This window comes from Leptodactylus fuscus, chromosome 5 (genome assembly GCF_031893055.1).
Source record: "Leptodactylus fuscus isolate aLepFus1 chromosome 5, aLepFus1.hap2, whole genome shotgun sequence".
NCBI classification, from domain to species: Eukaryota; Metazoa; Chordata; class Amphibia; order Anura; family Leptodactylidae; genus Leptodactylus; species Leptodactylus fuscus.
Window position 1 is genome coordinate 69,227,967 of NC_134269.1, and position 20,952 is coordinate 69,248,918.

The window sequence follows — 20,952 nt, forward strand, 5'->3', positions numbered from 1 at the left end:
AGTTTCTGTTCGTTGGGTCCATTTGGAGACCTGAAATAGAGAAACTCAGTCCGCTTAAAAAGCTGTTTTCTGTGAAACCCCGGATCCCATAGACTATTATGGGGTCTGCTGGAATTCTGCTTGAAAAATGTGGGAAAAACCCTGCTTGCAATTTTTTTTTTATGTATTTTAGACACATTACATTATAAATTGTGTGTTCTTTGTGGATATCTATTCATGTTTAGATATGTGTAAAAACTACAGAAACTTTTTACAAGGACTATGAAAAGCACAGTAGACACCCAGCGCTAACGTCTGTGATCAGTGCCCGCACCGATCGCAGGCATTAACACTTCTGGCGCCTCGGTCAAAGCTGTCCAAGGCGCCATTTTACTGGCATTGCGTGGGCTCTATTTTTCCAGTGGTTGCCGGCACCCAAAGCAAGCTGCTTCAGGTGTTGGAGCATTTCTGGGCCCACCTGACAGTAGAGTTGAAACTAACAGAAATGTTTGCCCAGGAATGGTAGGGGCTAGAGAAGAGAAAAATGTGCACCAGAATCTGCAGAGTGGCACCTATTGATGGATGTCGAGATCTGGCAGTGATGAAAGGTCATCTTTTAAAATGCATCAAGTTTGTCATTTTTAAGCCTCTTCATATAGAATAAAATGTTCTTTCTCATTGACAGCAAACAGATCAGGAAAGGCTGAAACACAACATTTATTAGAAAGTTACAAGACTGTTCTTTATGGTATGATTAAGCTTTATTTACATGAAACCAGAAAAACCCTTTAAAATCAATGAGCCAGTTGTTGCGTTGCTCTGGCATGATCTCAAGCCCTAAGGCCATTGTGATATTGTTAAGCAATGCTGTCACTCCACAAGGCTTATGCCGTGTAGCATTTGCCTTAGACAGTCTATGGACAGATTTTTGTCATCTGACCCTGCCAAGTTTAGTAGGATGTGCCAGCTATCTCATGTTTGTGGCAGATGACAAATGGCCGATTCCCTGCTACTTCCTTTAGATGATTTGGGTATCACAACAGGTTTGAAACTATTGTTTCCTTACGTAAGTGTTTGGCGATTGGTCTGGCAACCACTTTTCCAATTTTCAGTCTTAGAATTATCCAGACAAGCAGATGAAGTTGTGGGAGACATTAGATGAACACCTCACTTAACCGGTATCTTTGGCCATTGACTTTGACAATTCAGAGGTTTAAAGGATATGTCACCAGGTTTGTACTGTCACTTCTATGTGTTACCCTCCGATGGTGCAGATATACCCTAAATAGAGCACGGTCACTAACTCTTTTCCTTGCAGTAGATTCCATAAAATCCTACTTTTATTAGATGCAGCCAAGCTGAGCATGAGTCTGCAAATTTATGACTGACTGCCTGTACCACTACTTGACAGCTTCTCCCTATGCACAGTACTGGGGAGAAAACTGTCAATCAGCAGCAAGCGGGCGAGGATGGCTGTGGGCTCATGAATATAAAGGACCCTGCAGCATGTGATACAATTGAGAGAACATCTTTGTTTGGCTCAGCTGCGCTTTTATTAAGTTTTATAAAAACTATTGCAAAAAATAAGTAAGGCTGGAATAATGATCGCTCTCGCTGTATTACATTGCTCTACAATAGGGCCACGGATGCCATTTTAAGGTCACGTTAGCACTGCGTGGATAACATTTAATAAAATGCTACTATAACGCACTGAATTTATTTCCCAGATCTGGACAGAAAATTTGAAGTGTAATGCCAAATGTGAACATAACCAAAGTCTTGATTGCCTTTACCAATGGCTGTATGTGCAGTACTACAGATATCCACTAAAAATGTACAGAGACAGATAATTTTATTCCTTCAGGATTTATTCACAAACACCGCTGTCTGTGATGCCTGATGTGGAATAATAAGATTACAACACACAAGCATGTTGCTAGTGAATGCAAAGATTGTCTTCTACAATAAAACCAAAGGAAATCCTAAGCCAAATTACACTTTGAGGCATTTCCATTTTGCAAGCGTCAACTTTAGGATTCTTCCAGAGGATCTTTGATGTCTTGTCCCGCTGAGATCGGATTATTGTTTGCACCTGTGGTCAGTACGGGAGTCTGATGGGATTTAATTCCAACATTTCCTTCCTTTCCAACCCTATCAAAGCTATTATAACATTCCTATGTTTGTCCCTATGATCTGGATGATACCGATGAGAATAGGATTTAAAGGGATCCTATCATTCACACACTATTTTTTTTCTAGGTACCGTGTCGGAATAGCCTTAAGAGGCTATTCGTCTCCTACCTTTCGTTGACTTCTCTGTACCGCCGTTCGCCTACAATCCCGGTTCTTGTCAGTATACAAATTGGCTCTCTCGCAGCACTGGGGGTGGGCCCCAGCGCTCAGACAGCACTGGTGGCATCCCCAATGCTGCGAGAGAACTCTCTCCAGCGCCGCCTCCATCATCTTCAGCAGCGTCATCTTCAGCCTCTTCTTCCGGCAGCGGCTTGTAACTTCTAGGCCTTGGGCAGAGCAGACTGCACATGCCCACAGGCCACAAGAAAATGGCTGCTTGCAATACTGTGCAAGAGGCCATTTTCTCGTGGCCTGTAGGCATGCGCAGTCTGCTCTGCCCAAGGCCTGAGGCCTAGAAGTTACAAGCCACCACCTGAAGAAGAGGCTGAAGAAGATGGAGGCGGCGCTGGAGAGGGTTCTCTTGCAGAATTGGGGATGCCCCCCAATGCTGCAAGAGAGCTAATTTGCATACCGACAAGAACCAAGAGTGTAGGCGAACGGCAGTGTGGAGAAGTCAACAAAAAGTAGGAGATGAATAGCCTTTCTTAAGGCTATTCCGACATGGTACCTAGAAAAAAATAGTGTGTGAATGATAGGATCCCTTTAAAGTCTAGTAGTTTGCATGGGATCCAGTCTTGGATCTTCACATATTGCCTTCTATAGGTCCTAATCGTTTACTGGTAAAAAGTCTTTGTCCGCAGCATACCGCCATTAACTAGTATTTCAAGTGAGCATCAGCCATGCCTGCTGGGAAAATAATACAGTAAAATAGTCTAGCAGGTTCTGTCTAACAGGGTTATACTTCGAAAATTATTTCTCTATTCATAGGACAGAGAGGGCAAGTCGCTGATCTGTAGGGTCTGACCATTAAGACCCCGACCGATTTGGCAAATGTGTTTTTACTCTTTCGTAACGTAATGTTGAACGCAGAATACGTGCCATCTCTTATTCATTTCAGTGGGGGTACTTGAAAGATTGGAGTGCTGTACGTCAGATGTTTCTAGCTTTCCAATTGAAACAAATGGAAGGGGTACAAATTCTGCTTCCCACAGCTACATTTTGAATGGGAGTAAAACGGCCCAGTTTTCTGTATCCGTAGAATCAGACCATACTGATCGGCAGCTTATTCCTTATGCCATAGGAAATACTTTTTGTGGCGTAACTCTGTTGATTTCATAAATTGTTTTGGGGATTGGTCATGTATTTACTCGTCTTGGGTTATTCCACGCCAGGACCTCTGGCTCATGTGATCAAAAGCGGCTTTCAGCCTCTAGGGGAGGAAGGCGCAAAGCGCTTTGAATCACATGGCCTGTGACTTGACCGGGAGACGCTAGTCTATCAGCTGCAATAACTCTTGACAGGTAAGTAAAATAACAGTCCCTGACAACCCCTTTTAAATATACAATATAGTATGTATACACTCATTGACAGAAAATAAATTATGCACGAAGGAGTTGTAATGGATGAAAATTTAATGTAAATGTATATATGTAAAATATGTGAGTGATTTACAACATTATGGTGAAAGGAGAAGTTTATCAGGGAAACTACAATTGAGCGGAGGCTCCAGTACCTTGTTGGGCTGCCACTAGCCTGGATACAAGATGTGGTTGGGCATGGAGGTATTCAGATTCTGTATGGTATTCTTCAGCACATTTGCCCATAGATGTTCCAGTTGGGCCTGCAAACCCCTCACACTTCTAGGTTGCCAAGTTTAATGTCCCAGCTGGTTCTATAAATGCTCATTTGGTGAGGTGTCTGAAGGCAGGGTGTAAGGTAATGGGTCTGGTGGCACGGTGCTTGATCCTAGTCAGTGATTGACAGCCAAGTCTCTAAATGTAATAAATATGCCTTATTCTAACCAGAAGCTGTTCCGATTGTGCGAATATATGACTACATGTGACTAAAGATATGACTTTCCTGCATGAGAATGTGCCTGAAAAGTATTGAGAATAGTCTCTCTTTGAGTCCATTGGTCATCACTCTTGTCATATTTCTGGATACTGTTTCCGTTCACATACGCTAAACAAACGGCGTTGGTAATTTATCACCCCTCCAGCACAGGCGGACTCGGCACATATATAAAAGCTTTGTAGACCTAGTTACGGATCGGGAACAAGAAGAGTTATTGTAACGTAGAAGAGGCAGCCCAGAAAGTTGTTTACTGACCTTCTGGACTGTGAAGCAAGCCTTCCCAATTTGTACAAATATGACATGCAGGGGTAATCTTGTACTGCATATAGGTCCAATAACTAGTCATCTTATTCTCTTCGTGGTAGCATAAGACCCTTCAAAGCTCAATATGGTAACCTATATTTGGTTTGTATTGTACCACTGGCTCATGACTTAGGATGAGAATTGAAGATCAGCGGGTGCAACACCTGGAACTCCCATGGATCAGCTGATAGAAGCGGTAGCGCCACTCCCTGAGTGCCACTAGCAACTACAGGCCATGTGACATCATATTCCTCTTTCACATGATCAGTTTGCAGCTCCATCCCATTCAAGTGAATAAGCTGAGTTGCAATCCCAAGCACAGCTATTGTAAAATGTATAGAGATGTGCGTGGCTTCATGTGAACAGGCTACAACGCTCTTCCAAACGCTGCTTTCGCTTCAAATACCTGAATGACGGGGCCATGGGTCAAATCTCTACAGATCACTGAATTTCCCCATGGTGGGAACATTAAAACTTTACACTATGTAACAAATTTTTATTTTTGTCTTTGGTTTAATAAGAGCCAGTTCACATGGAGCTTACGGGCGCGCATTCTGGCACATATACACATGTAAGAATGTGAGCGCTCAAAACAGATCCCGTTCATTTCAGTGGGTCAGAAAACCCTTTATTGTAAAGCACCCCCCCCCCCCCACCAAAAAAAAAATTGAAAGTCTGGCTCTTCAAATTCTACTTCTCAATGTCTGTGTGTATTTACACAATTGGTCACTATATACAGTATCAAAAGGGTTGTCTACTAAAGTTCTTCAGTAGACAACCCCTTCATGTTTCTTACTTGATCTCCTTGCGCTCACCAGAGAAAATCTATACAGAACCCTAAATAGTAGTCAAATTGCCTCCACACTTTATATAACCCAATCTAACTGAAAAATGATAAACTAATTGAAGTTTCCTGAAAAACTAGACTGTCAATAAATAGACTTCATGTAAAGTCAAATGAACGTACCAGAGGCCGTATAAATGTCTCAGGTAAACTCATGTGAGGGCAGCACGTGTTTTCAGACTACTTTTCTAGAAAGTGGGGTCACTTCCTGAGATTTTTATGGTTCTACTTCACATCTGCGTCTACATAGTTGGAGCCCCTCTTTAGCTTCCTCATTTGTGTAACCACTACATGAACTTGTATGTGTTCTTATCATTTCCCTATGACATTGTGCCTTTTGAGACCAAGTTAATCCATATATTTGTTTACCACAGTTGTGATGGAAGTTTTCTGCCTTAGAATTAACTCTAGATGTATCGAAGAACATGAACGATCCATATACTATGATGTAAATATATGATGCTATGATTACATTATATTCAGAAATTCTTTAAAGTTAAGTGGAATTGGGTGCACATAGTGTTCTTGAGGTCCTGGAATAGAGGGGTCACCCACAGAAATTCATGTCGTGTATGTAAAACTTCTTGCAGATATTTCTGAGACTGTTCCAGTTATCTTAATGGAGCTTTCAGAAATCCATTTGGTTACTGCAAAATCCACCACATTCAGCTGAACTAAAGAAATAAGCATATACAGGTTTTCTATTTAGGCAGTGGGAATGTGGGGCCACCATGATGGGTTTTATGCCAATGTCCCTATTTGGTGGCACTGAAAGATATTCGCGCACTTTTTTTTTTTTGTTTCATTGAAGTCTCTGGTTTTAGCACAGTCTGTTTTTAGCGTGTACTCCTGAAATGTTACTCAATGCTATATATTTTAAAAAATAAATCCTGAATGTTTTCAACGTTGGTGCTCAAGGCATCAAATGTAATATAAGAAGTATTATTTTTCCATTTGTTCTGCTGCCCTAGTCCTCTTTGCCAGTGTCTCTTGATGTGACTCATGACTGTTAGGTAAGCAGGGCTTAAGTTATTAATTTGAGATTTTTTTTTTTTATTTTTTTTTTAGGCCAGTAAGTTTACATTCAATGTTTGGCTTTTCATGATTTTTCAATGAATGGCTGTACATTTTATAGTTGTTGTTTGGTATCACAACTCGGTCTCATTCACTCATGTGACCGATGAGTGTGATACCACATGGCCTGTAAAGCGGAAGCATTGCACAAAGTGCAGGGGGTCCTGATGATAGACCCTGACTGATCTTCAGTTGATGACCAGGCTAATAACAGAACTGCAAGAGTAAACTGCTGTTAGTCTTTGACCATGTTCAGATGCAGTGAAATCTTTCACCACGGATCTGCAGTGGGATCTTCCGCTACAGTGCAGGGACTACAGAGTAATGTCCAGCTAGAATTGTAGTCCTAAAATTCCAAAAGGGGTAAAAGATCTGCAGTATAAGGTAGACTAGGAAAAAGGATGCTCTAGAATAATTTCACGGCAAATACAAATTCATATAGCAGGCCAGTCCGGAGCGCTGATGGCTCATCTTTAGGTTTCTACAGTAGGGATATAATATACTGCATGTCTCACTGTAGATGAAGCATTGTACCAGTGACTTGTTAATATTTTAGCACTGCTAATGTCGCCTTTTTTTTTTTTTTTCACAGGCATCCTTTCAACCAGCGGATAATATACGAGGTATGAGGCACCATGGGCTGGTGGAAAGGGTTTCACGTAATCGCCTGCATTCCCCTCTACACAGACCTGTAGAAAAGCATGGACGTCAAATATCCTTTAAGGTTGATGAAAAGGGCAAAGGGGTGCTGGTAGTAGCGCTGGCGTTCCTGCAGCGACTGTACAATTTCACTGCTTCTTAGGGCTCCTGTACTTCATGTAAACAATGAAATCTTGTCCGGATTCCAGCTCATTAGACTACGTCTTCCAGCAGCGAGCACTTATCCCATTAGGACGTAACTCTGAGTATTTTATTTACTCTGCACCGCAGTTTCTAACCTTTCTGTGGTGGTGAAACTGTGCTTATGTTTTATAAAGGTTTTCTGTGCAAATAGGTGTAGGGTATGTTCACATGTAGAAAATCTTCAGTGTAATACAGTACTATAAGTTGATGAAATGTTCTCATATCTCAGTATACATATACATATGTCTGTGTAGTGTTCTCAGATATACATGCTTTGATTTGGTGTTGGGTATCTTTATGCTGGGACATGGACAGGTGAGTGACGTATGGTAGGCGATTCATCTTATTTTTAAAAGATTATGGGATTTCTTGTCTTTTATTGGCTGGATAAGGGCCTTTAACACCAAGTTTTAACTCGTAACGTCTAATTCTCTGCTAATATGCGTGTTGTGTATGTTGGAACTTGCACTTCTGAAATGAGGCTTGCTGTTTGCTTGGTAAACATGACTGGCTTGCATTGCTCATTCATACCTGTTTGGTGGAGGGCTGCCGTGGCTTGATACCGAGCAGCAATAAAATTAGAGGTAAGACTGTGAAGTATATTTGTCAGACAGAATGGCGCAGAGGAGGATCAGTCCCTTCTGATGTGGCTTTTGGGAGCAGCTGGTAAAAATAAATGCACAGGGAACTGATAGAATTGCAGAGAGATTTTCCTAAATGGGTTTTCTTTTGAACATGTAGCAGCCTTTATTTGGCAAAGCCGAAGCTACTTCTACTTGGAGGAGAAATGCTCAGTAGAAATATTACTCTGGCAATCTTCTTATGTTAGTATTAGGGAGCCATTAATTTCATGGTGCCGTATATGAGAAGTAACTTTATATACACACTACAAAAAACACATATAAATCAACAGAAATTCATTTAGTAAGGGACCAGTACAATGGGTGACAGACCTCAGCCCGCAATGGTTTAGAGGCAGTTCACATGGTAGAAACTTTCCTAGCTGAAAAACTCAGCTTCCAGAATTTGAAGCTGAATTTTCTGCTTGTCCACCTTCCACGCCAAAATTCGCACTTGTTAGGCGGTATTTTCTGATTCCCATTTACTGTAATGGGAGTTATCAGGCAGAATCAGCCTGAGGATCGAGCATGATGCTTATTTATCCGCTAGCTGAAAAAAATCTGTTTGGGTTAGTGCACACTGAGTTTTTTTGACGCTGACTCCGGCTCAAAATCAGCCTCCAAAAAAAGCCTCCCAATGCTGAATACGCGTCAGAATCCACGTGGAAGAAAAGCCTCCTATAGCGGAAAAAGGAACCCATTGAAGTTAGTGGAAGGTTTGTTTTTTTTCCACGTGGATTGAGGCGGATTCAGTGTCAAAATCAGCGCCAAAAAACTGTGTGAATCGCGAGGATTTTGGCGAGGCATCCGCTTCCTAGATATTCAGTTTGAAAGACAAGGTAATATTAAAGATTACCTATGAGACCGGGTAGAGCCTGGAGCCATTAGCTGTGATTGATAGGAATTCCGTTTTTGTCATAGTTTCAGATGGTTGGAGAAGATGAAGGAAGATATACCTGATAAACTTTCTGGATAGCTAAGAAGTAATATCTGTGCGCTATTGGTCTTAGCCTAATAATGGAAAAGGTGTTTTAGTTCTTTGGAGGATGACCCGATGCTTGATATTCAGGGCCTCTCACATTATGGAACCAGATTTCTCTTGTAATTGTTGTTTGGCTGGCTGTCAGTTCCATCACCCACTGAGAAGTCTACATGACAACCAATATGGCTGTTCATGGCAGTGGCTGTCTGTTAGAATTGTTGGACTCCATAACTAAACATAATGCGTCGTTCTTACCAAGAAATACAAAGTACGCCCACTTAGATGGCTAGGATAAGGCTTGCATCTAAACAACTTGGGTAGACTAATAACCCCAACATATAAGGGTTCATTATATAGAATATGTACATATATAAAAATTCTCTTTTCTTAATCCACGAAAAGCCACATACAAAAAATATATATTGACAAAGCGCCACCATAGTCACAATATGCAAGACCAGCGACTTGGTTTATTTGTTTTAAAGCAATAACCTAACCCGTCCACGATGTATTACTTATACATACCGAAATTCTATTTTAAATCCATTGGTCTGGGTTATTTGTGTATAATGCTGGGAAGGAATGATGGGATGACCAACAAATAATGGTGGATATAGGAAGTTAGTGAGTTATTAGTAATCCAGACACTTGGGTTAATGGTGAAGCTTTCAATATTCACATCACATAATTCTATATAATGACTCCTTGGATGGTATGTTGTGAGTTGTCTGTCTTAGGCCGGGTCCCCACGGGCTGGAAATGCCGCAATTTGGCCGCCGTTGGAAAAATCGCAGTGTTTTACAGTATCTGCAAAGTGGATGGGAATCATGCGAATCCTATGCCCACTTTGCATTTAAAACCGCAGCGTGGACACATTGCGGTTTTGGAAATAGCAGCATGTCAATTATATCTACGGAAACGCTGGCGGCTTTCCCGTAGATATAATTGTAACAAAGTCCGCGGAGGAAAACTCTGTGAACTGTCTGTTCAAAGCGCTGCGGGAAGAACCGCGATGTGTTCCCGTTGTGGTTTTTCCTGCTATATATGGAAAAACAACCTGCTTGCTGAAGTTTAATGGGAGAACCGATCAGAATGTATTTGTATTTGTTATATACAATCTAAAAGTAGATGTGTTTTTGGTTTTTTTTTTAAATTCCCCTGATTTACATATCGCAAATAAATGAGACCACGCCATTTGTTTTAAGCAAAGCTTCTTAGTCAGCTGAAATGGTAGAGAAGATGTGCAAGGTTTGCACAGGAAATCTGATAGGATCACTAGCAGTACGGCTAGCCGGAAATGTTGTGTGAAACGTGTGCAGGATGCACTATTATCCTGCAGAGTTTAACCCATAGACTCACATAAGCTATATGAGTTACCAGATCACGTCACTGTAACTATCTATTGTTAGAACAGATGACTCATTCACATGAATGGACTATATAAAGCAGGACAGAGGCTAAACCAAAAACCATTTGGACAAAACCTAGGAGCTAGACCACCAGTGCAACTAGGAATGCAACTGGGCCTAAAATTTGGGGTTGAGGTCTATGGAAGATTGCCTAAAGAAGCTTACCTGCAGTCACGTTACTTTGCTACAAATTTTGCCACATCTGCATAAAGTTGTAGGAAACCAACAAGACAACTACCATATTTCTTTCTGTAACTCTTCAATTTTTATTTATTTTTTTTAAATTCTGAAATGTTTAATTTCAGTTTCTCAAGCATACTTTATTTTTGTGACGAGGGAAATTTTTTATGTAAAATGTTGTATTTCGACAGCAGAAAAAAAGTACATCCTGTATTCTGCTGATCCATTGTCAGTAGGATAGTCTTCACAACTCCAGCACCCAAAACCTTTGTACTTAACTGAACAACTTCTTCCACTGATGATGCCATGCTGCAGCTCAGTCCCTTTTGAAATGAATGGGGATGAGCGGCAATACCAATCATAGAAACTGTGCATGGTGCGGTCTTAAAGTGATCCTACCATTAAAATGCTATTTTTTTCTGACTAACACGTAGGAATAGCCTTAAAGACTAATCTTCTCCTACCTTTAGATGATTTTTTTCCGCGCCACTGTTCAGTAGAAATCCCAGTTTTCTTTGGTATGCAAATGAGTCCTCTCACAGCACTGGGGGAGGACCCCAGTGCTCAAACAGCACTGGGGGCATCCCCAATGCTGCGAGAGAAGTCTCCAGTGCCGCCTCCATCCCCATCTGGAACGGCCTCTCCTCGCGTTGTCTTCTGGCACTGGGGTCAAACTTCTACATGTGCGCAGTCGGCTCTGAGAGAACTCATCTGCATGCTGAAGAAAACAGGGATTTCTACCGAAGAAGACATCTAAAGGTAGGAAAAGAATAGCCTTTCCTAAGGCTAGTCCTACGTGTTAGTCACAAAAAATAGCATTTTAATGATAGGATCCCTTTAAGGAAGCAGTGAAGAGGGCACTGTACTGTTGTGGCCATTTGGGTTAGATGATCAGTGGGGGTTCTAGGTCTTGTAGCCCATCAATCTAATATTGATGACCTACCCTAAGGGCAGGTGACCAGTATCTTAGTCCAGGAGATCACCTTTAGCCCCCTTGCAGATGACTCTGTGTTATGTCACCGTGCTATTCGGGTTTTTCCCAGATAGCACACTGACCATTTCTATGGGCCTGTACAAATGACTGTCAATTACACGGTCACATGTGCAGGTGACAGTCTGGGCTTCAAAATATGGAACAGGTCAGAATTTGCGGCCCTGCTTCCATGGCTCCTATTCATTAAATGAAAGGTGCTGCGGTAGCAGGGGAGCACACGGGTGACATTCGTAGGTAGGTGGTGATATGAGCCGTGTCTGTTCATGCAGTCATGAAGGCTTATAGGAAAAGGCATGTGGCAACCAGTGCTGGAAAGTAGTTGCCACTTAAAGGCAATTTCCTAACCATTTACTACTTGGCACATACTATTGTGTTGCACTTGATGTTGGCACTCACTTTAAACCGTAATGGCAGTAAGTTCCAGCAGCCGCTCCTGTAAGTGGCACTTAGCTCAGTGCAGCACTTTTAACACTTGTTTGTTCCAGATTTGGCATTGCATTTACCGCTTTTAACTTCTGTCTTGTAAGACATTGAGAAGAGTTGTGTGGGACTGTTTGTTTTCTAGAAGTGAAGAATTGTGTGCATTGCTTGACTTCAACTCCTTTCAAGAAGCTGAGAGCTAAAGCTTTGATGTGTATGGCGGTGGCAGCTGCCGGAATGCTGCATGTCTAGCAGGTACAACCACCACCGAGGCGCTGGGGAATGTCCTTGCTCTAGGGATAGGTAGTTTCTATTCTTTGCACAGACTTGTAAAACATGTTGGTCAGATGACCATGAATTTTCATCTAAGCATGAAGTTTACATTCATATTCTGTGCGTTTGTTTTCAAGTCTATCCAGGAAGTTTTGTACAGCTAAGTTGGGTTTGTCAGGCTATGTTATCTGTGGTGGCTGGAAAGAAGCCTAATGAAGATTGTAGATTCTGAGTTATGATTGCAGGAACCAATGGTGAGCACTACAGCACTGCTACATGTGTAGCTCCAAGCAGGCGGTATATCAGCTGAAGTGACAATTACTTCTCCATGGTGTAAAGCTGTGCAGAACACTAGTTCTCGCAATGTTCTTAGAGACGAAACACATTCTGTTGGCCGTGTTGACATAGCGATGAGTGGGAGGGTATCTTTCTGAAAAGATGAAATATGGATTGCCAAAGACACTCCTTGTTTGTACAACTAGAGTCTAATCCCTGCATCACAGCTGGAGTCCTTAGAGGGAATGCACTCAGACTTCAGTAAACTCTTCCTTCCTGTCTGTTTTACAATGTGTGTGTTGCTTCTTTGCGTGTAACCCTTTCCTTGCTGGAAGGCGCTGTCTTATTTGTATGCGGTTATAAAAGTAGTAGTATACAGTTTTTCTTTGCATCTGTATAACTTGCCGAGAGCATCCTGTTGTTTTTGGCTTTTTCAAAATATATTTAAACAAAATTTACCAAGCTGTTTTTCTAGGTGATCTGATCATTAAAGGGAGTCTGTCAGCAGGAAAAACGGAAAGTAATATTGACAGTACCTTGCAGGGCTGCTGCTACACTTTCCAAAGATGTTTTCCTTATTCTGCACTGCAGCCCCATTTTCAAGAAAATCAGTGTTTTATTCTTATATGAATTAGTTGAAAAGGGCTTTAGGGGCATTTCTCCTGCTGGGGTTTTGCTGTCCATTCTATATTATCATTCCTTACTTCTGTCCAGCAAAGCTAGGAGTGGATTGATCAGAAGGCAGAGATATAAGAGCTTTCTATTTATTTCCCATTCCCTTTGTAGACATTCTTGGCTTTGTCTCCAAAAACGCAATAAAATCTGCAAGAAAAAAAAAAACTGTTTCTGCAACGTTGGGCCATAGGGGGCATTCACACTTTCACACTGCGTACGGACAAATGGCAGTTTGCTTTAAAAAAAAAACCATTCAAATTAATGGGTTTCAAAACTGACCGCTGGGAGGCCGTCCCCAATCCAGTTTTCCCTAGTAACAGGACGGAGACCCGGCTGGCAGACACGGGCGCAAGTGTGAACACCCCATTAAAGAGTGTTTATTTTAGTTTATGTGAGTTTACCTGGAGGGAATAATTCTGTGTTCACCGCACTATAGCCACCTAGAATATTACTATACTGTGCCTAATAGGTTGTGAAGCTATTTTGGTTTACTTCCTATCATTTGTTACAGTGCTGCGCTGAGCTAAGTACCACTTATATGAGCAGCTGCCAGGACATACCACCATTATGATTTATGACTTTAATGAATTTTCTTCTCATATACAGAGTGAAAATGTAACGTGTGATACCTTAATTAATACTACGTGCCAAGTAGTAAATGGGTTTTTGCAATAGAAACCAAGCAATGTGATGTTCGACTTGGAAGGCATTCAAGCACTTAAGGGTTTCTTTGCCAAATTTCTACAAAAGCTTATAGGATGGGATTTGAATTTAGGTTTCATTTCCATGCAATATGGAAACTATACATTCTTGTTCAAGCAGCTCCAAGCCAGAGACAGAGCAGCCTAAGTCATGTCCTCTGTACCAGAATCTGCGCCAGCGTTGAGAGACTGTGAGGATAGAGAGTCGTCTGGCTGTATGTTCCGTCAGTTTCCCCATACAGTTGCTATGGACTGTGTGACTGCATTTTACAAATAGAAGAACATAAGCCCCTTCAAAGAGCAGATTGGTTCGGGGTCTGCCTCTGGACACCCCATTTAATCTAGTATTGATGGCCTATCCGAACTAGTTTTATCTAGCAGGAAAGTCCCTTATGCTTTTTATATAGCGACACGTCTTTTCAGAAGCGTCCTTGGAACCTTGCTTATGGTAAAGGTAATCATAAACATTACATATTTTTCTTCTGACAGATGTAGTCCATTTTGGATGGATTATTACCAGTTTACAGACTTGTCACAGCCTACATTGTTTTTCGTGGTGTTTTTTTTGTTTTTTTTGTGGGTCATGGTAGTCCCACACTTTCTCCATAATAATGACTATTACAAAGGTTTATTTTCTTCTTTGCGAAGTGTTGGTGTTTTACGGGAGGAGCTTCATATTGGATACTTTTCCATTTCCCTAGGGAGAGAGGACATTGATTTTTTTTAGGAGGGGGGGGGGGAGAGTTCTCTCCCCACTTCACTTTTTCTTTTTTTTTTTTTTGGCAGATCGGTTTTATGGGGATGTTTCAACGCTCCTCCAATAGGTATTGGGGTTAAAGAAGAGTTGGACTTTAACATTTCTGGTCATTTGTTCTCAGTAAAGATAAGCCACTCCAGCAGACTTATTCAGCTCTCCCTACTGATAACACAAGCACACTCGGACAAGTGTGCATGTATTGGGGTGTCTGTTTGGCATTTGTCCCAGAGACCTATATAAGATCTATACTGCACTGTAAAAATATGCCTGTGCAATAATGTGGAGTATAATACAGAGATTAGATAGAGCTGCAAATAGTCAACAGTACCACCTATACTACTATAAATGTAGAAGTATATATATTATGATTGTATTTGACCCAGTTATGTTGTGTTTTTCCCCTTTTTTAATATCATTTTATATTTAGAACCCCCTTGCTTTATATCCATGTACTGTTCCCTGTATACAAGGTAAAAAAAAAATTCCTATAGAACACTGTTCTGCCCTGAGCATATTGTTGTCTCCCATGTAGACCACTTCATTTTCCTGCAAAAGGAAAGTGTTGGCTTTAGATGGAGGACAACTAATTTCTCTTGTATTGCATATAGTGTAGAGGTCCTTCTGCCAAGTCCTTTTAAAATTGAATACAGCTTTTATATGTCATGTTCTGTCCTCTTAGATATACTGTACATATAAGCAAGGTTTTTAGTTTTGTGGGGGGGGGGGGGGGGTTCTTAAAATTCAGTTAAAAAATGAAAAATGTGAGTCTTGAAGCCTGTATATGCATTAGCACTGGCATTGGATAAGCGATAATTGTAGGAGCAGTGTTCTAAGTGTGGATGATGTAACCTCTCTCTCATCTGGTCTGGTTATGTCTGTGGTCTGAAGCCAGGCTCACCCATAGCCCTGACTGCCTGGTGCGATAAGTGTGCTGCACAAGGTCTTTCCCAGTACCCTGCCTCTAATGTTACAAGGTTATAGTCCTATTAAGTAGCCCACATGGCGCCAGATTTCCAGAGATGGGAAATTTAGTTTGTAAATATCTATTACAATTGATAAGGTTGGCAGCGCTGCACATTTTACAGAGGAGCATTCTTCTTGTGCTGCAGATTGGTGTCTATGAATGAGTTAAATGTAAGGGACCTGCTTATTATGCCATTTAATCACTGAAATCATTCTGGGCTCCTCAGTTGTATTTCTCAGATCACTACAATTCTACCTTTTGTTCCGCCATGGTGCTTAGCACAGATTTAGTTACATGCAGTAATTCAAGATTAGCTCCTAGTAAATGGTGCCCTAAATTCCTATTTCAGGCTGCATGCTCTGGAGGCCTTTGTGAGCTTCACGAGAAGCCTGGTCTCTGTCAAGATGCCATCCAAACCGTAGAGAATTGTACTATAGTGTGTCATCTAAAATGTTTCTGCTTTTCCTTTACTGTGAATCACTGTGACAGCTCTCCGTATGGATCCGTTTATCTCTCCCCTCCACCTGATAATAGCTGGAGAAGGTAAGCACAATAATATGCCAACATTGTTTTTCGGTTTTTTTTTTTTTTTTTTTTTTTTTTTTGTGGGTTATTGTAAGCTACATTGGACTGAGTGTAGATAAAATGGGCTTTATTAAAAATTCTTTTTTTTTTTTTTCTTTTTTTTTTTTTTTAATACTGAATGAATGGGAAAATTGAAAGCACAAACTGGCTTCCATCACATGCCATAACCCGCTGTGATCCTTCTCTACCAACACATCCTCTAGGAATCGCGTGGCTCCTGTGAACTTTTTTGCTACCAACAGGTTCACTGGAGGATGTCTGTGGCGGACATCCCTCAGTAGAACCCACAAGTGTGGCCTTAGCTTAAAGGACTTGTCTGGGTTCTCCCACCACTACGGTAAACATCCAGACCCTGTGCAGATCAGCTGATCAGTCTGCTGAAAGCCACTGTGGTTCTGTTTCAGTTTGGAGTTGAAGGTACCAAACTATATATATATATATATATATATATATATATATATATATATATATATATATATATATACTTGGTGGCTCGTAAAACACCTTATATATATTTTATAGCTATCCTGATAGAGCAGAAAAAAATCGCCTACCTAATAACGGGGATGAGCAGAGATAAATCTTGACCCAGTTTTTATAAGTTGAAGTGATTTAGAACAGGGATTCTGAGTAAAAGTGGAGTACATCTTGACAGGACCTCAAGCAGCGACTGTAAGAGTTCTTTATCCCACACACAGTACTTCGCAGCTAGAGGGAAAGCTGCCAACCATTGTGTGTGGGTGGGGTAAGCAGGACTCTCATGGTCTCTTCTAGGAGTCCTTATAACTAGACTGTGTAGAGTAGTTTTTGACTACTGCAAATTGTTTTCTACTAAAGGTACTGAGTGCCACTTATATGGTTGAGCACAGCGGAAAGGCAGACCTCCACTGAGATAGAAATTACATCAGAATCTGAAATCGGAAACCTGTCACTGCTTACACTTTCCTACTTGAGCTTGCCCCAAGAAAACAGTGTGAAATTTGCCAAAGCTTAAATTTCATATCATCAGTTTCAGAAACGACACGTCATAGACTGGCATCAGTTCAGTTGTCCAATACAAGTTCCCATCTGCAGAATCGTATCACCCCTTGGTACATGTAGTACTGCCAGTTATTTAATTACTTGCCCCATTAATGTCAGGACCACGTGAGCTGCCACGTTCGGGACATTATGTACATGACTGATGTTGAATAACTTTTTTTACCTACAGGATATATGGTCGTGTTGCTCTCTTTTATACTTATTTGTATATGATTTGCATGCTTTTTGTCCTCCCTCCTTCGTTTCTCTGTCCAGTTTCCAGTGTACTAACCGCTGCCTTTTCATTCCTGTCCCAGTCTCACGACACCGATTAAATAACCTGCAATAGCTAAAGCTACGTCCTGCACATCAATGCTCGGTGGACACATTTGTGTCGTGGTCTTTGTATCCAGATGTTGCATTTGATGTGTGGCTCTAGACATCTGTGTAAACTTGTGTACAACATTGACTTTGGCCAGAGTTCTAACTTTATTCCTAGTAAATCAGAATCCTTCATCAGGCTTGGAAAAGTCCGCTGTATGAGCTGATGTATAGCAGAGAGGTGATTGTGGTTTGTTTTTGGCAGCTCGGAGTTAATTTCTATTTACAGAGGAAAGAAATGGGGTCAGCGGGTGCAGTTCCTGAAGGTCTCGTACAGCGGAGATCGAGTGCAGACGTTTAGTCATTATTGTAGCTTTTGGTCTCTGTCATTATTGCCTCATAGGCCTACGAGAGAGGGCCTTTCTGTTTTTACCTTCTGGTAGGTCTGTGGTCTGTCTGAAAGATGTGTAGCTGGATTTATAGAAAAATGATGTCTTTTAGATAAGTACAGTGTTGGCATTTACAGCACTACACTTAGGGTATGATGAGGAGGGTTTACAAGGATAAATAAATGGGCAACCACATTTCTAACACATTCAGAAACTTACTTCAAACCACCCACTTTTGTAACCTGACCTTCGAGACTTTTCAGAGTGCGGTCCAGGTAGCCATTCATACTAAAATCTCCATGTTAGAAGGCATTGTGGGTAGATGTTTGATGGGAGGACTACAAAGCCTGTGGTGCTGCACCCATGCCAAGGTAAGGCCTTGGCACTAGTGGTGTGGTTGAGAACCTCTTCATTAAAGCGGCACTTCTAAGGTTTTTATGCCACATAATATGGCAGCAAGAACCTTATTTATGAGTCTCCACCACAAACCCCTATGTAGATGTTAGTTTCGTAATGGATGTTGCAGCCTTAATAAGAACCCTAACATAAAGCTGAACTGAAGCAGTCTGAAATGGGCTAGTCTTTGTATTGTAACGTGTATCATGGATTGCTAAAAAAAATGTTTTCACCTTTCTGTTGGGAGACCTTAATACAATATGGTGTTTAAAGGGGTTTATTAGGCTCAGAATGACATCAAATAATAAAATATCACTTCCATGATCAATTTCCTGCTGCTTGGGTTCCATTGCTTTCTGGATACCCCACTGCTCTCTATTTCCTGGTCCCTTCTTGACACACAGGAAGTAACCGCTCAGCCAATCACTGGCTGCACCCCTGACCTTACTCAGGCACTGTGGCCCGTGATTGGCTAATTGGCCACTTCCTGTGTGTCCAAAGGTATCAGGAAGTGGAGACCAGCGAGGAAGTGTGTAAGCCGCAGACCAGTAGCAGCAGGGATTGAGAAGGTGAGTAGTCTTTGTGGTGGTATGAACACCATTGTGGACTCTTAACGTTGTTATTCATCTGCTAGAGATCCCCTTAATGCTAAAATCCATGCGTTTACGTTTTTCTATAAAAAGTTCTCTTAAATGTTTCTAGGTTTTGGCAGCTGAATTACTTCCTATAGAACCTTTATAGTGGTGGGGAGAAAAGCGTTAGATGCCCCATGTTAATCCTTAGAGAACATGTGGTCGCTGTGTTCCTACGATCCCACCCTAGTCATATATCCAGGTTATACTTATTAACCACACGATACAAGAACTTTTTCTTTTTTTTTTTTTTTTTTTTTTTTTTTTTTCTTCTCTCCTGATCTTGGCAAATGTCAGCAAGTGTGATCCATGTTCTATTCTGCTTGCTGTGTTATTCTGCTGTTCTCATTAGGAGGGGCATAAAGTTGGCCTTGACGCTAGGGTTTGAGACAGAACAGGAGGAGATCTATACCCTGACCTGGCTCTGTTTGGTAAAAAGTCTTCCTGGCAAGTAAATGATCTCAATAAAATAATTTCCAGTGAGAGAGGTCAGAAGTGCAGCTGGTCTCTGTGTCCCACGCTCTGGATCCCTGGTGTCACTTGTTCCCATTGGCAACCACTTCATTGCCAAGGAACTTTCGTGAGTGCAAAAAAAAAAAAAAAAAAGTCCCAAAACACAGAAAATTCAGCTCTGTTAACACTGTGAAGCCCAAAGCACCAGCTTCTTAATAAGGACACGGCTACATACTTGAATATATAACACGCTTTCCTCCAGCAGTGAGCGTGACCACCAGCTGAGTCAGAGAATGCCGCTCCTTCAAGCAATTTCTTAACTAGTTTAGAGAAATGTTAAGAAGTAATTGGGCAGTACATCAGCGACTTGTGAGATTGCCCAGGTCTTGTCTTTAATGGACGGTTAACTGCGTGTTGCCATTCAAATAGTGACCTCCTGTAAACCTCCCTGGCCTGTCACAGAATACAATGTTCCATTAGGATTTTTTTTTGTTTTTTCCTGGAATCTTTCAGTCATTGTCCCACTTTCTTTTTATTAATCGTCCCATGCTTTGTGAAGCTAATGATCACTCCTAATGTAGCTTTAATGACTATTGTGCTTCCAGCTCCTATATACGTAATGATAGGTCTTCATTCCTCTGCTGACACTAATTCAATATGAAACCTGCCTAGCTTCCTTCTGCCTTTAAACACTGGAAACACTTGCAATGCACTGCATTGGAAGACCTTCCAAAGAAACTTTTTTTCTTTTTTTCCCCCCAACCTCTTTACATCTTTCCTCATAATCAAATGCCGCACTTTCCCGTTTAACATGGTACCATTCCAATTTTTCAGTTGATTCTTACTTTTGGACTCTTCTCCATTAACTTCCCCCCTTTTTAAGAGCGATTTTTCTTTGTCACGGCACTAACCTGGTACTACAGTGTGCACTCTCTTACTGGGATTTTAACTGATATGAAACATTTGTTCCTCTCCCCCCTCCTGACTTCTGTCTCTGAAGGCAGCATGCTACCTGGAGTGAAGAGAAACGGCCAGGATTTAGACTATTGTCCGCTCTCAACAGGTGAACCATGTTATATATATTTTTTTCTAATATCTTTGGTGCACATTTCACTTTCTTACAGAATTTTTTTTTTTTTTAGTTTAAATTTTTTTTGTTCCTTTAATTTTGGGTCTCAGGCACTTACTAGATGTCTCATGAGAATATTTTTTTTTCTCGAAACAAAATGCCATACTATGTGAAATATGCAATTCCTGAAACATACACTGTGATCTAAAGTATCCAGACTCCCCCAAAAACATATGTTTTTCATATTAGGTGCATTGTGCTGCCACCTACTGCCAGGTACTCCATATCAGTGACCTCAGTAGATATTAGACATTGTGAGAGAGCAGAATGGGGCGCTCTGCGGAACTCACAGACTTTGAACGTGGTCAGGTGATGGGGTGCCATACATCACACAGGTCAATGCCAAATGACGCCTCGCTTGGTGTAGAGAGCGTAAACATTGGACGATTGAACAGTGGAACGTTGTGTGTAGTGATGAATCACAATACACAATGTGGCGATCCGATGGCAGTGTGAGGGTATGACAAATGTCCAGTGAATATCATCTGCCAGCATGTGTAGTGCAACAGTAAAATTCTGAGGCGATG

The 20,952-nt window shown here is 41.3% G+C and overlaps 1 protein-coding gene across 2 annotated transcripts in view; it reads left to right on the forward strand.

The window, feature by feature from the left end:
* CRTC3 (CREB regulated transcription coactivator 3) overlaps nt 1-20,952 on the forward strand; it is an 88,260-nt gene that overhangs the window by 26,304 nt on the left and 41,004 nt on the right. The window contains exons 3-5 of one of the 2 annotated variants that reach the window (XM_075273389.1): nt 6,999-7,118; nt 15,982-16,043; nt 20,297-20,359. In XM_075273389.1, the coding sequence (XP_075129490.1) occupies nt 6,999-7,118; nt 15,982-16,043; nt 20,297-20,359 (245 nt within the window). The remainder of the gene's footprint in view (nt 1-6,998; nt 7,119-15,981; nt 16,044-20,296; nt 20,360-20,952) is intronic. The other variant, XM_075273390.1, reaches the window with a different exon arrangement.